The 13,469-nt window shown below is 41.6% G+C and overlaps 1 protein-coding gene across 1 annotated transcript in view; it reads right to left on the bottom strand.

Moving 5' to 3' along the window:
- Positions 1-13,469, bottom strand: part of LOC117347325 (dynein heavy chain 6, axonemal-like) — a 2,502,256-nt gene that overhangs the window by 1,135,559 nt on the left and 1,353,228 nt on the right. The window contains 2 exon segments of the mRNA XM_033918113.1: positions 1,414-1,635; positions 12,058-12,201. Coding sequence (XP_033774004.1) covers positions 1,414-1,635; positions 12,058-12,201 — 366 coding nt within the window.

The raw sequence follows: 13,469 nt of genomic DNA, 5'->3' as shown, positions 1-13,469 counted from the left end.
AAATGAGTTTCCTGAATCAAGCATATTGATGCTTTTAATTGCAATGCCTCCTTTACCATGCATTTATAGTTAACACATTCAACTCAAACATCTTAGAATTGCTTTTTCCCTCTTCTAACCTTCCTATTGTGATATTATATATCCCTTTCAAACTTACTCTCATCACTCTCAGATCGCATCCATACTTAAAATTGCACAACCACAACACACATACATCCTTCCCCCTGTTCCACTCATTCCTACCCCATTCACTTCCCCAGAACCCCTCTCCCCTTCCATTTCCCCCATCCTCCCTCTCCCTTGATTCCAAGGCATCTCTCCACAGGAAGAGCCCCCCCCCCCACCCCGCTGGAGTATTCTTTAAATATTTTCCCTCTTATTTCTCCAGAGACTATATAAAAGAGCATGAGCAATACATAGTAATTCTACCCAAGAGCTCTATCAATTCTTATGGCAGTTTTTAAAAAAAATCTTATTCTCATCATTAACAAACATAGTCTTATTTTTAAAGGCAGAATGTAGTCTGCCCCTACCCGCTCCAACCCGTTGCCATTTCAGTGTTGAAATTGTCTGTTGCTGTTTCTTGTCCTGTCCTATAAAGGGGTTTTCTTTTCCCCATCCTAAAAGTTGAAAAGTTTAAATGGCTTCAACTGTAGATGAAATACGATAAGGAGCTCCCTTGGCATTAAATTGTGTCTGAATTCAAGAGGGCCTGGGATAGGCACGTGGGATCTCTCGGAGAGAGAAAGAGATAATGGTTACTGTGGATGGGCAGACTAGATGGGCCATTTGGCCTTTATCTGCCGTCATGTTTCTATGTTTCTATCTTGCAATAATTTCATAATTATTTATCTATGTATTTCTAATAGTATAACCAAATCAGTAATTTTTTGATAAAACTAGGAAACTAATCTGGTTGTAAATAGTAATATTATATCAGGAAGAATGAGTCTTTCTGTAGAAAACCATGATTTAAATCAAGTCTTTTTGACTAGTCATTTAAACCAAATTCACCCTACATTAGACCCCTGAGGAAGGCATCCTTTGATGCCAAAATATTGGCTGTGTTGAGTCCTTTGTGATTATAATATCTTCTTATGAATAAATGCTGATTTCAAATCTAAATACTGAGTGGAAGTATCTGTCCAGCCTCACAATTTTGTCTGAGGCAATGAATATACTCACGTACGTCGTCACAGAAAATGGTTTGCAACATATATAACTTTTGAAATGCAAAGGTTTGTCCAGTTAGCTAATAATGAACCTTATATTTAAATGGTCTTAAATCATACTTTGCGGGCCATCTGTGGTATTCAGAGGCAATTAAGGCGCAGTGCCACTTTGAAAAAAATGACTACGTCAGCTAAATATTGACAGGTATATATTTATTATAAATATTTGAAATACACTTACCTTGCCAACCCCAGTAATTCCTGTGAACATTACAGAATGCTTAACAGCCAATAATTTTTCCATTAGATAGCCATAACGCACAGTATCTGTAGTTGGAACAAGCATTTCAAAAAATGGGATTTCTTTGTTGTATTTGAAACTAGGGATGATCCTTTCCCACTGGTCTAACCTTTTACTGTCATAATCCATGTAAACACTCCACAAGTCACCAGAGGTTGGAAGCTAAAAGCATAAGATGAAACAAAGGAATCAATCAATAAAAGGGCAAAAATAATGAAAGTGAATTACTGTGTCAATTTTAAAACCCAGTGATATGTGAAAAGCAATCTAGATACCTACGTTTTCATACACATTATGCATGTGGTTCCCAAACTGTCGATGCTAGCATTCTCATGCATGCTCAAACTGAGCATGCTTGAGAGTACCAGAATCAGTGGCTGAAGCATGCCATCAACTTTTAATCAGTATGGAACTCAGGGCTCGAGCAGTGGACCTCTTCAGCCAACAGGGCTCGGGCATCCCTGCTAGTAAAGGAATGATTAGCTGAAGCCCCAGCAACCACCCCACCCCGCCGATCCAATCTGGGCAGGAGGGAGCCCAATCCCTCCTGCCCTGACGGAACCCCCACCCCGCCAATCTGGTCAAGAGGGAGCCCAACCCCTCCTGCCCAGGCGACACCCCTACCCCCCACCCCCTCAAAGATATGGGCAGGAGGAATCCCAGGCTTCCTGCCCATGACGCACCCCTCCAAACACCCCCCTGAACCCCTGATCGGCCCACTGAAACTCCCCCACCCGTCGACCCCATGACACCCCCTCACCGAGCCTGCGACACCCCACCCCCGAGACCCTCCTTTATCTGAAAAAAGTTGGCCAGATGGACGGGGCCCAACCCAGCCCATATGCCTAAGGCCCCATCCACAAGAGGGGCCTAAGGCAACTGGGCCAATTCTGGTTGGCCCAGGCGCCTAAGGCCCCTCCTGTGGGTGGGGTTTGAGGCACCTGGGCCAATCATTCTGAGAATGGCGGGCCTGCCGGATGGACGGGCTTGGGACTTGTCCGTCCAGCCATCTTTTTTAAGGTACAGGGGGGTCTTGGGGGTGGGTTGTCACAGGGTCAGTGGGGGGGGGTGTCATATAGTCGGCGGGTGGGGGAGATTTTAGGGGGCCGATCGAGGATTCGGGGGCGTTTGGGGGGTGCATCATGGGTAGAAGGGCCTGGGATCCCTCCTGCCCGTATCTTAGTGGGGGTGGGGTAGGGGGGTCATCTGGGCAGGAGGGGTTGGGCTACCTCCTGCCCAGATTGGATTGGTGGGGTGGGGGTTGTGTCGGAGCAGGAGGGGTTGGGCTCCCTCCTGCTCAGATCAGATCGGCGGGGTGGGGTGTTCACCATGGCAGGAGGGCCTGGGATCCCTCCTGCCCATATTTGATCGGTGGGGTGGTCGCCGGGGCAGGAGGGCCTGGGATCCCTCCTGCCCCGATTGTGTCGGGGGGGTCTTGGGCCACCAGGGCAGGAGGGGTTGAGCTCCCTCCTGCCCGATCTTGTTGGTGGGGGAGTGATGAATTGCAGCAGGAGAGATTGGCTATCTCTCCTGTTGCAATAGCGATCCAAAGTGCCCCAGTTGATGGCACTTCAGGATCGTTATCGCGGCAGGGAGATGAGCCATCTCTCCTGCCACGATGCCTATGGTGGGGAGTGGGTAGGTTGCCGGGGCCGCTGAGCTCATCGCGGCAGTCGCAATCAGTTCAGCCACCCCTTTTTTGGCACTTATACCTGTTTTGACTTGGTCTAAGTCAAAACGTATAAATGCCGACTAGGCAACCTGCCTAAACTTTTGGTTATACCTGCTGTACATCTATGTATAGGTCGGTCTACCTCCCGCCCTTTCCCCTCCTCTAAAAATGCCTCTTTTCACTCTATGCGTTTAGAGGCAGGGGAAAGGCCTCAGCTGGTTTTAGATAAGTCTAAAACCAGCTTTAGTTATGGGTACTTGGACGATCAGGCTTTTTGATCGTCCAAGTACCCATTTAGGCCACTTTGTAGACATTTTTTTTGTTTTGATTATAAGCCCCATAGTTATATATCCACTGACAAATTTATAGACAGACTTACAGATGACAGGAGAGAGGGTGGAACTACAAAATTTTAGTTAAAGGCAACAATGAAAGATCACATAATAGGAAGGGGATAGAGGGAAGAAACATAATGCTAAAAAAAGGAAGTCAGCAGTAATGCTATCGGTGAAAAAAAAGAAATTTAATTTATATAAGCGTCTTTAAAAATAAAAGTTTTCAAAGAATCTGACCTTGACCCTTCCATACCATCTAGCTATCGCCCAATTGCAAATATCCCTCTCCTAACCAAGATGCTAGAGTCCATCATTTCTTCAACTTAAGGTTTAGATTAGATTAGATTAGATCATACTTAGAGAGATTCTCTATTCTTTTACCCTATCAATATGGCTTTCGTCCTAACTTCAGCACCGAATCCCTACTGTCTTCCCTGATTTCAAGGGTTCAACAACTTCACTCTCGAAACAAGTTCGCCGTCCTCCTACAATTTGACCTTTCCGCTGCTTTCGACGTTGTTCACCATGATATTCTTGTTTACCAACTCTCTGAGATAGGTATCAACTCCACAGTCCTAGGTTGGTTCTCTAAATTCCTCCACTCTCGTTCTTACATTGTTAACATGAATGGCACCTCATCCTCCCCCTGGAAACCGAATTGTGGAGTCCCACAAGGCTCTCCACTATCCCCTATCCTTTTCAACATCTATATGTCCTCCCTAAAACTCCTCCACCTATCCCCCCCTTGAAACAATTTACACTTATGCAGACGACATCCTCGTCCTCCTCGAGACCGATTCGAACCTCACCGACCTGTCTAAGAACATATCCTCTTGTATAATGAACCTACAATCCTGGGCCCACACTGTACAAATGAAATTTAATGAGTCCAAATCAAGACTTCTTTGGCTCGGTCCAAAACTAGATCACCTACCCACCTCCATCCCACTACCCTCTGGCTCCTCTCTTCAGCTTGAGTTCTCGAGCAAGGTCTTGGGCATCGTCATTGATTCCACATTGTCCTTCAATGACCACCTCCAATCCTTGGTAAAAAAATGCTTTTTCAACCTTCACATGCTGAGGAAAGTTAGATCCTGCTTCCATCAAAAACATTTTACCCTCCTTGTCCAATCCATCATCCTCTCCAGATTGGACTATTGCAACTCTATCTACTTAAGCCTAACTAAGAAAAACCTCCACAGACTCCAACGGATTCAGAATGCCGCGGCCAAGCTCATCTTCGCTAAAAGTAAATCTGACCATGTCTCCCCACTCCTGGCCAAGCTCCACTGGCTTCCGATAATCACCAGGGTCCACTATAAATGCGCCTGTTTAACTTTCAAAATCCTATATGGTATCCTCCCTCCCTTTATCCCTTTTTCTTGGAATTCCTCAAACCCTAATACCACCAGATCCTCCCACAAATTAAAACTATCCTTCCCCTCGCTAAAAGGCATTTCCCACACAGGAAAGCTAAGGACCTCCCTCCACTTCAAAATCACTGAGCTCTGGAACAACCTTACCTCCCCTCTTTGGAACTTGAGCTCTCTCCAAATTTTCCGCAAACATCTGAAAACCTGGCTTTTCTCAAAAAATGTAAGTCTCCCTCCAACTTAGGAATCAAGGAAACTCTTATATCTTGGCATCCCAAGTCCTCTAAATTTTCTTCACACTTCTACCTCTAACCCTCTGTTGTAGTTCCTTCCTATTTCTCCTACTGTAAACCGCGTCGAGCTCTACGAACGTGGAGATGATGCGGTATACAAACCTAAGGATTAGATTAGATTAGATTAAATCTATCTAGTACTGGTTCTTCTCTGATATAACCTGGGAGTGAGTTCCATAACTGCGGTGCGATTACTGAAAAATTTCTGCTCATCTCGTGCCAATAATCTTTAGAGATGGTACAGAAAAAAGGTTTTGATCAGATGACCGCAGGAAGGTAGGAAGATTTGCCTGGTGGATCTTAAATGACAGTAATGCAGTTTTGTACATGATATGATGGGGTATTGGCAGCTGGTGAGCATTTTTTAGAAATGGCATTACATTTATTTTTTTTTATTTGTATTATTTTAATTGCGATATTTTGGGTTAGTTAAAGTCTCATTTGTTTTTGAGTGATGCCTTTTAACAATGAATTACAATAATCAATTCTTGAAATAATGAGAGAGTGTATAAGTATGTTAAGTGCCAGTGGTTCCAACACTTTTGTTAATGACCTGATCGTGCGCAATTTGTAGAAGCAGCTTTTTTACTATTTGACTTATGTGGTCTTGGTATGTTAGTTTATGGTCTAATATAACCCCGAGGATTTTTATGCTTGAGACCTGTTATAGAGGAGTATTGTCTATCTGGATTGGCTCCAGTAAAGTGAAACCTTCTTTCCATGGGAAAAGAATAGTCTGGGACTTATTAACATTAAGGGCTAACATGTTGAGCCTCAGCCATTGGTTGATTTGTTCCATTTTTCCATTTAAGTCTAGTATTGTATTGTAAAGAGTGGTTCCGTGGAAATCTAAGTGGGCTGAAGAATTGAAAAGTGCTGGAAGGAGAATTTAGTAGCTATGTTGCACTACAGTTAAGAAGCAGTTTAAACCCAGGATTGAGGGGAAGGGGCGGCATAGAGACTGCTAGACGTTTAAAGTTTGTTTTAAAAGTGGAACCAGAAGTCCGGTTGGCAGTACCTCCTGAAGATAAAAGCTTTTCCTTCTGAAAGCAGCTTATGAAAACTAGCTGGACCCTGTCTGAAAAGCTGTGGTGAAGAAAGATATTACCAGAAGGTCCAGCTGAGTAATCTGATGTAAACCAATTAAAAATTCTAGTTTAAAACCTGAAAGGTTCTTCGGTGGATTCAAATACATCATAATAAATTTTGGAAGGCAGAACCCACTCCTTTGGGTAGTGCAGAGAAAGCTCAAAGGTAGTATTTATCAGGTTTATTTCTTGACAGTGAAAGGGTGGTGGAAGTTTATATGGAGTGCAGTTTTTCATCATTTATCTGGAGAGAGAAAGAGAAAATGGTTACTGTGGATGGGCAGACTAGATGGGCCATCATGTTTCTATGGATTCTAAGGCCCCGATTCTGTAAACTGCGCCTAACTTTAGGTGTCCGATTTAAGTGGATAATGAGCGATTTAAGGGTCTTAACAATTTTAAAAAACGTCTAAGTCCGTTTTGGGCCTAGAGCGCTAGTCGCCCAAAGTTGGCAGCATCTAAAGTCCATTCTCAAAAAATACATCCAAAATATTTTTTTTTCGAGAATTGTCTAATTATATGTCAAGCCATTTGATTATCCAGACTGCCAAGTCGTCTATATGGCATTCTCATCCAAAAAATCGTCCAAGTCCAAAATGCCTAGAAAAAGACCTTTTGGACATGGGTGGGGTCAGCAAAGCGATGGACTGACCATCCAGACATGGCAACAGAGTAGTGGGGCACCTTACAGGGCACTGCTATGAACTTCACAAAAAGGGTGCCATATAAATATCTCACCACAACTCCCTTGAAGGTCATGGTGAGAGCCCCTCAAACCTACCACCACAATTGACCTTATGGCTGTACAGTAGGGTTTGGTGGCCTCACATTTTTCACCATGAATGCAATGGTTAGGGTGGTTTATGGGCCTGGGTCATCCTCTCTATGGTTGACCACCCCCCAGACTTCTTAAGCCACCTCTGTGCAGCTCTACTAGGTTTTCCTATGCCAGTTGCTGATGTTCTGGAGGCAGGTACGTACGTTTTTATTCTGATTTTTAGGGGGGTTTCAATGATCACTGGGAGAGTGTGTGGGAGTCTGTACTTTGTCCCTGCAATGGTTATCTGGTCACGCTGAATACCTTTTAGGCACTTAGACCTGTTTTTAGATCGCCTAAGTCACAACATATAGGTTCTGTCTAGGCAGTCTCATCAAACTTTTGATTATCGCTACAGGACGACCAAGTTTGGTCAGCCCACATCCCACCCACCCCCTGCCCTATTCATTCCTCGAAAAATGCCCCTTTTTGCTCTGGGCACACAGTGGCAGTCAAAAGGTGTAAGCTGCCTCTAGATAAATTTAAAACCCGTTTTGATTATCAGCACTTGGACGACCTGTCTTTTAGTCAAAAACGATTAATAATTTGTTTTACTTATGATACATTGTGTTCATCCTAGCTTAATCTGTACAAAGATTATAGTACAATATACATATACATGTCTTATTTACCTATATGGGATCAGGCAAGGAATTAGGTAAAGAGATAAGTTTTTATTGCTTTTCTAAAGTTCTGGAGCCCTTTGAGCGATTTGATCTGTGGGGGCAGTTGATTTCAGTGGTATGGTATAGAATAGGAGTAGGATTGTCGACTGGCATTCTGTAGTTGAAGGGCACAAATAGGGGTTATTTAAGGCTCTTTTCCTCCTGGGCACAGAGCGGCCTGTTCGGTACATATGGAAGAAGCTTAGTTGATATGTAGCTGGGTTTGTATGTTAATATCATGGTTTTAAAGACACATTTGGTTATGGGTAGCTGATGACAGAGCCTGAGAGATGGGCTTGTGGGTGTGAAGTTTCTTTAGAAGTCTGATTGCTATGTTTTGTACATATTGAAGCTGGCATTGCAGCTGTGCATTGCAGTAGTAGTTCATGTGGGAGAGGACGAAGGTAGGAGTAAAATAGTAACATAGTACATGACGGCAGATAAAGACCTGAACAGTCCATCCAGTCTGCCCATAAGTTATATCAATTAAAAAATACATGTTTAGATGATTAGATTAACTTTTCTCTTCTTTGATATTTCTGAACTGTAGACTATAAAGTCTGGTATTGTCCTAGGTTACAAATGCTGAAGTTGCGGTCCAAGCTCACTCCAGCATATCCAATCATCCTGTTTCTTGCAGGATATCTACTTTAAAGTCTGGACAGTAACATCCTCATGTTCCATATTAGTGGAGTTCCCATTGATGCCCACCCCAGCCCATCCTACACTGAAACACCATTTATGGAACACAGACCGTGCAGGTCTGTCCATTACTGGCCTTAGTTCTTTCATTTACATCCTTCATTTTCTAATTAGAGATCCTCTATTTTTATCCCATGCTTTTTTGAATTCCATCACCGTTTTCCTCTCCACCACTTCCCTCATGATGGCATTCCAGGCCATCTACTACCCTCTCCGTGCCTCCCCGTAACTTCAAATTATGCCCTCTAGTTTTACCATTTTTTCTTCTCTGGAAAAGATTTGGTTCTATATTAATGCCTTTCAAGTATTTAAACATCTGTATCATATCTCCCCTGTCCCTCCTCTCCTCCAGAGTATACATATTTAGGTCTTCCAGTCTTTTCTCATACTTCTTATGGTTTAAACCATTTTTGTCGCCTTCCTCTGGATCGCTTCAAGTCTTTTTTATCCTTCGCCAGATATGGCCTCCAAAACTGAACACAATACTCCAAGTGCAGCCTCACCAATGACCTATACAGGGCATCAGTACCTCCCTTCTTCTGCTGATTACTCCTCTTTCTATACAGCCTAGCATCCTTCTGGCTGCAGCCACTGCCTTATCATACTGTTTAGATGACTTTAGATCCTCAGAAACAATCACCCCAAGGTCCCTCTCTCCATCTATGCTTACCTCCCAGCACAAACATTTCCCTCAGATTTCTACCCCCCCCCCCCACCCCAATGCATCACTATGCACTTCTTCACATTGAATTTTAGTTGCCAGCTGCTAGACCATTCTTCTAACTTTTGCGGATCCTTTTTCATGTTTTCCACTCCCTCCGGGGGTCCACTCTGTTTCAAATCTTGGTATCATCCTCAAAAAGGTTAATCTTACCTTCTAGCCCTTCAGTGATGTCGCTCACAAACATATTGAACAGAATCGGTCCCAGCACCTAGCCTTGAGGCACTCCACTACTCACCTGACCCTCCGATCAAATTCCATTTACCACTACCCTCTGGCGGCTATCAATTAACCAATTTATAATCCAGTTCACCACTTTGGGCCCTAACTTCAGCCCACCAAGTTTGTTTAAGAGCCTTCTATGAGGAACCGTGTCAAAGGCTTTGCTGAAATCTAAGTAAATTACATCTGGTGCACATCCTAGATTCAATTCTCCAGTCACCCAGTCAAAGAATTCAATCAGATTCATTTGGCATGATTTACCTTTAATAAACCCATGTTGTCTCGGATCTTGTAATCCATTAGATTCTAAGAATTTCACTATCCCTTTTTTCAGCAACACTTCCATTATTTTCTCACTTCAACCCTGTGACCATTTTTGTGAAGAGGGACCACATCCACTCTTCTCCAGTGACGTGGAGCGTCTCCCGTTTCTAAATATTTATTGAAAAATCTTTAAGAGGACCCACCATAAATAATTGTGATATTGGGAGTTGGATCTGTTTTAATGCTTTTATTTATTTCTATTCTATTAGAGAGTGACTGGGATTCAAACCAGCAACATTAGGGTAGAAGGCTTTAGGTTTAACCAGTGTGCTACACAGTGAGCTAGTAAGTTGGGTAAAGCCATATTCAGTGAAGTAGTTCCTTATTTTTTGGAGTTGACAGAGATAGTAGAATGAGGAAAAGACCACTTGTGAAATATGGTTGGACAGAGATAAGTTAGAGTCAAGGAGTATTTCTAAACTGCATGTTTGGTCTTTGCTGTTATGGTAGTTGATTCCAAATGGGTGAAGGATGGGTGTAGGTAGAGTATTCTTTGTGGATTCAAAGGAGTTCTGTTTAGAGGTGTATAGTTGTAGTTTGTTAATGGACATCCAGTTTTTGATTTCCAAGAGGCAGTTAAGTAGTTTTGTAATCTGGGAGTCACATTTTTTTTCCCAATGGGAGATACAGTCGGATATCAGTGAAGGAGTGAATTTGGATTTGGTATTTTTGAGTTATATCTAGAACTGATCTAATGTAGAGGTTGAATAGAAGAGGAGATAGTAGAGCCCTTTGAGGAATCCTGTACTTGATTGGTTTTGGTTTCGATAGGATCTCTATTACATGTTTTTAGACTTGTACATCGCTTTCTATTAAGATTAAGCGATTCATCAAATTTTAATAAAACTTGAAACTTGTTGCTTAGAAAGGAAGTGGTCTGAGAAAATTATAGGCAGTTAAGAAATCTTTTAAATAAATAAATAAGTAAATCGGTATAATGCAATGTCTTGCATGCCTATTTTGGAGTCGGGTTATGAGGAATGTGTGGTCAATGATGTTGAAGGTGGCGCTGAGATCCAGTAGGAACAGAAGGACATTATTTCCCTTATCCATATGTTTCCAGCAGTCATCTATGATGTTGAGAAGGACGGTCTCAATGCAATGGAATTTTCTGAATCCCAGCTAGAAGGTAGATAGGGTTCCTTGTTTGTCTATGACAGGGGTGTCCAATGTCGGTCCTCGAGGGCCGCAATCCAGTCGGGTTTTCAGGATTTCCCCAATGAATATGCATTGAAAGCAGTGCATGCAAATAGATCTCATCCATATTCATTGGGGAAATCCTGAAAACCCGACTGGATTGCGGCCCTCGAGGACCGACATTGGACACCCCTGGTCTATGAAGTTGAGTACAGTTTTTTCCAGGATCTTAGAGTTAAAATGTAGGTTGGAGACCAGTCTGAAGTTACTGGGCATGTTAGGGTCAAGTGTAGGTTTTTTTAGGATTGGATTTTTAGCTGATTTCCAGTTTGTGGGCACTGAGCCTGATTGTAGAGAGGTATTGATAAGAGGAAGAATGGAGTTTGCAAAGGCATCTTTCACAGCAACTAGAAGACAGGGGTCTAGGATGGAGTTGGAGGGGTGAATAGAGTCAAGTATCTTGATGAGGTCATCAAAAGAGATAGCATTGAGGTGTGTTAGGTTTCCAGTAGCAGATTCATGTATGTTGTCTTGGTTGTGGGGGATTAGTGTTGGTACTGCGATGGTGTCGAGTTGGGATCATATCTTGTTTAATTTGCAGGCGAAGAAGTCTATTCTTCATTCACTAACTCTCTATTCTCTATCTTCTCATTCCACATTTTCCAGTCTTCTCTCTCTCTATCTACTTCTCAACCCAACATATTCCCTCTTTCTCCTCTTCCATTTCCCATTATCTCTATTCTTCCAATAGCCTCACCCTTCTCTTTCTCCAAAGCTTTTCACCATCTCCTCTCTTTATCTTCTTTTCTTTCTCTACCAGCATCTCCTCATCTCCTGTTTTTTTCTACTCCTCAACCATGCCACAATTTGCAGACTACAATAATAAAATACAAAGCATATAGGACATCAGAGCCCAGGTATGTTCTTAATCTTAACATACCCCATCCTCTCTTTTCCTATCCTGCTATAAAGGAATACTGAGCATGCATATGAGTTCAAAAATCTTGAGCACATCCTGTTTTACTGCTGCAATGACAAATAAAGAAATAAAATAAATAAACTTTGCTTGGGCAGCCTGGCAGTCCCCATCAAGCTGTTGCTTGGAGATCTTGGCCCACCCTCACCTTCTCATTATCCCACTCTCTATATTTATCATTTGAAACTTAAAAATAGAACTACTATCTGACGTATGTATCAAAAGCATCCTAGTAATTCCAAAAAGAAGAACTTCTTACCTTGGCATCCGGATTATCTTCAAACTGCTGTCTGACGTATGTATCAAAAGCATCCCAGTAATTCTCAGTTAAATTACCACCAATAGACCACAAGTAACAGAAGGCAAATGTCTGGCATACTATGCCATTTAATCTTGATTGCTCCTGTGAAAATGAAATACTTAAGTCAATTACAAATCATTTATTTACCTGCTTGTTTTTGCATTGGCTGCAAATAAACAATTTAGAATCCATTTTTGTGAGTGCTATTTATAGAAATATTCTAAACATATTTTATCCATAAGTATTTTCTTCATTTTTCCAATATAAAATTGTTAGTGTTCATGTTTATGAATAGTACTAATAGCTATACTGGCTCTGGAAAAAAAAAAGCCTGAAATCCTAGTAGGCTATGATAGCTTTTAAAGGATCAATTAGAAAAATGGCATACCAGAACTTTCAAGATCTCACTGGACTCTTCTTTAGATGGCGAGTAAGAGGTATGATATAATACATTATTATGGCAAATATGCTCCCGATTATAAGGGGCCAAATGTATGTTTATTAAATGGCTTTGTCAATTTGAACGAAATAGCTTGCTTTTTCCTCTTGGAAATTTATCAAAGCTTTTCCCTCATGCTTAGTTTTTATGTCTTTGCTTTTTGATACAAACAGCTTTTTCTCTTGGAGTTTCATCGGTGTTTTTCTCACTCTGTCTAAATGTTTTTGCTTTCTTGATATCTATGGCTTTCTTTTACTTTCTTATGTTTTATCAGCGTTTTCTGTATACTCAAACAGCATGTCTTTGGTTTTTGAAACAAAAGTTTTCTTCATATAAAAATTTTCGGTCAGAGTCCAAAGACCCAGAGTTTTACTTTTGTTCACATATTGATTAATATCCTATATTACATTTTGTTTATCTGAATACAGTCCTCAGTGTGACCTCAGTTCTGTTTGTTTGAAGACATTCTAGACAGCATTTTGCCACAAGGTAAATACATATTCATTCTTTCCTTCTTGTTTTGTTGCATTTCATTTTTTTTATTGTATTTCCTCTCTAATACAATTATTCATTCCTTTCTTATACCTTAGTAGCTGCAATATGGAAATAAGATAATAGAAAACCATTGAGGTATGTTTGAAACAGTGGCGTACCTAGGTTATGTGGCACCCGGGGCCCATCATTTTTTGACACCCCCCCATGTAAAAAATATTTTTTGTAATAACCATGAAACGGTATAAATGGTCAGAATAGAAACAGGGAGTGAAAATATTCTTTTATTGAACCTCATATGTAACCATTATTCCAAACATAACATAACATAAATTATGTCTGAATTGTCATGACATGAGAAGTACATATGGAGTAGTTGCAGGTGATGCTTGGGACAGTTCTGATTGTGTTAGTTCGGTTTTATGTGTTTTTTTGAATA

The sequence above is a fragment of the Geotrypetes seraphini genome, chromosome 1 (genome assembly GCF_902459505.1).
Source record: "Geotrypetes seraphini chromosome 1, aGeoSer1.1, whole genome shotgun sequence".
Lineage (NCBI taxonomy): Eukaryota > Metazoa > Chordata > Amphibia > Gymnophiona > Dermophiidae > Geotrypetes > Geotrypetes seraphini.
Note: the sequence above shows the minus strand (reverse complement) of the source record. Positions and strands in the feature narration are given on the sequence as shown.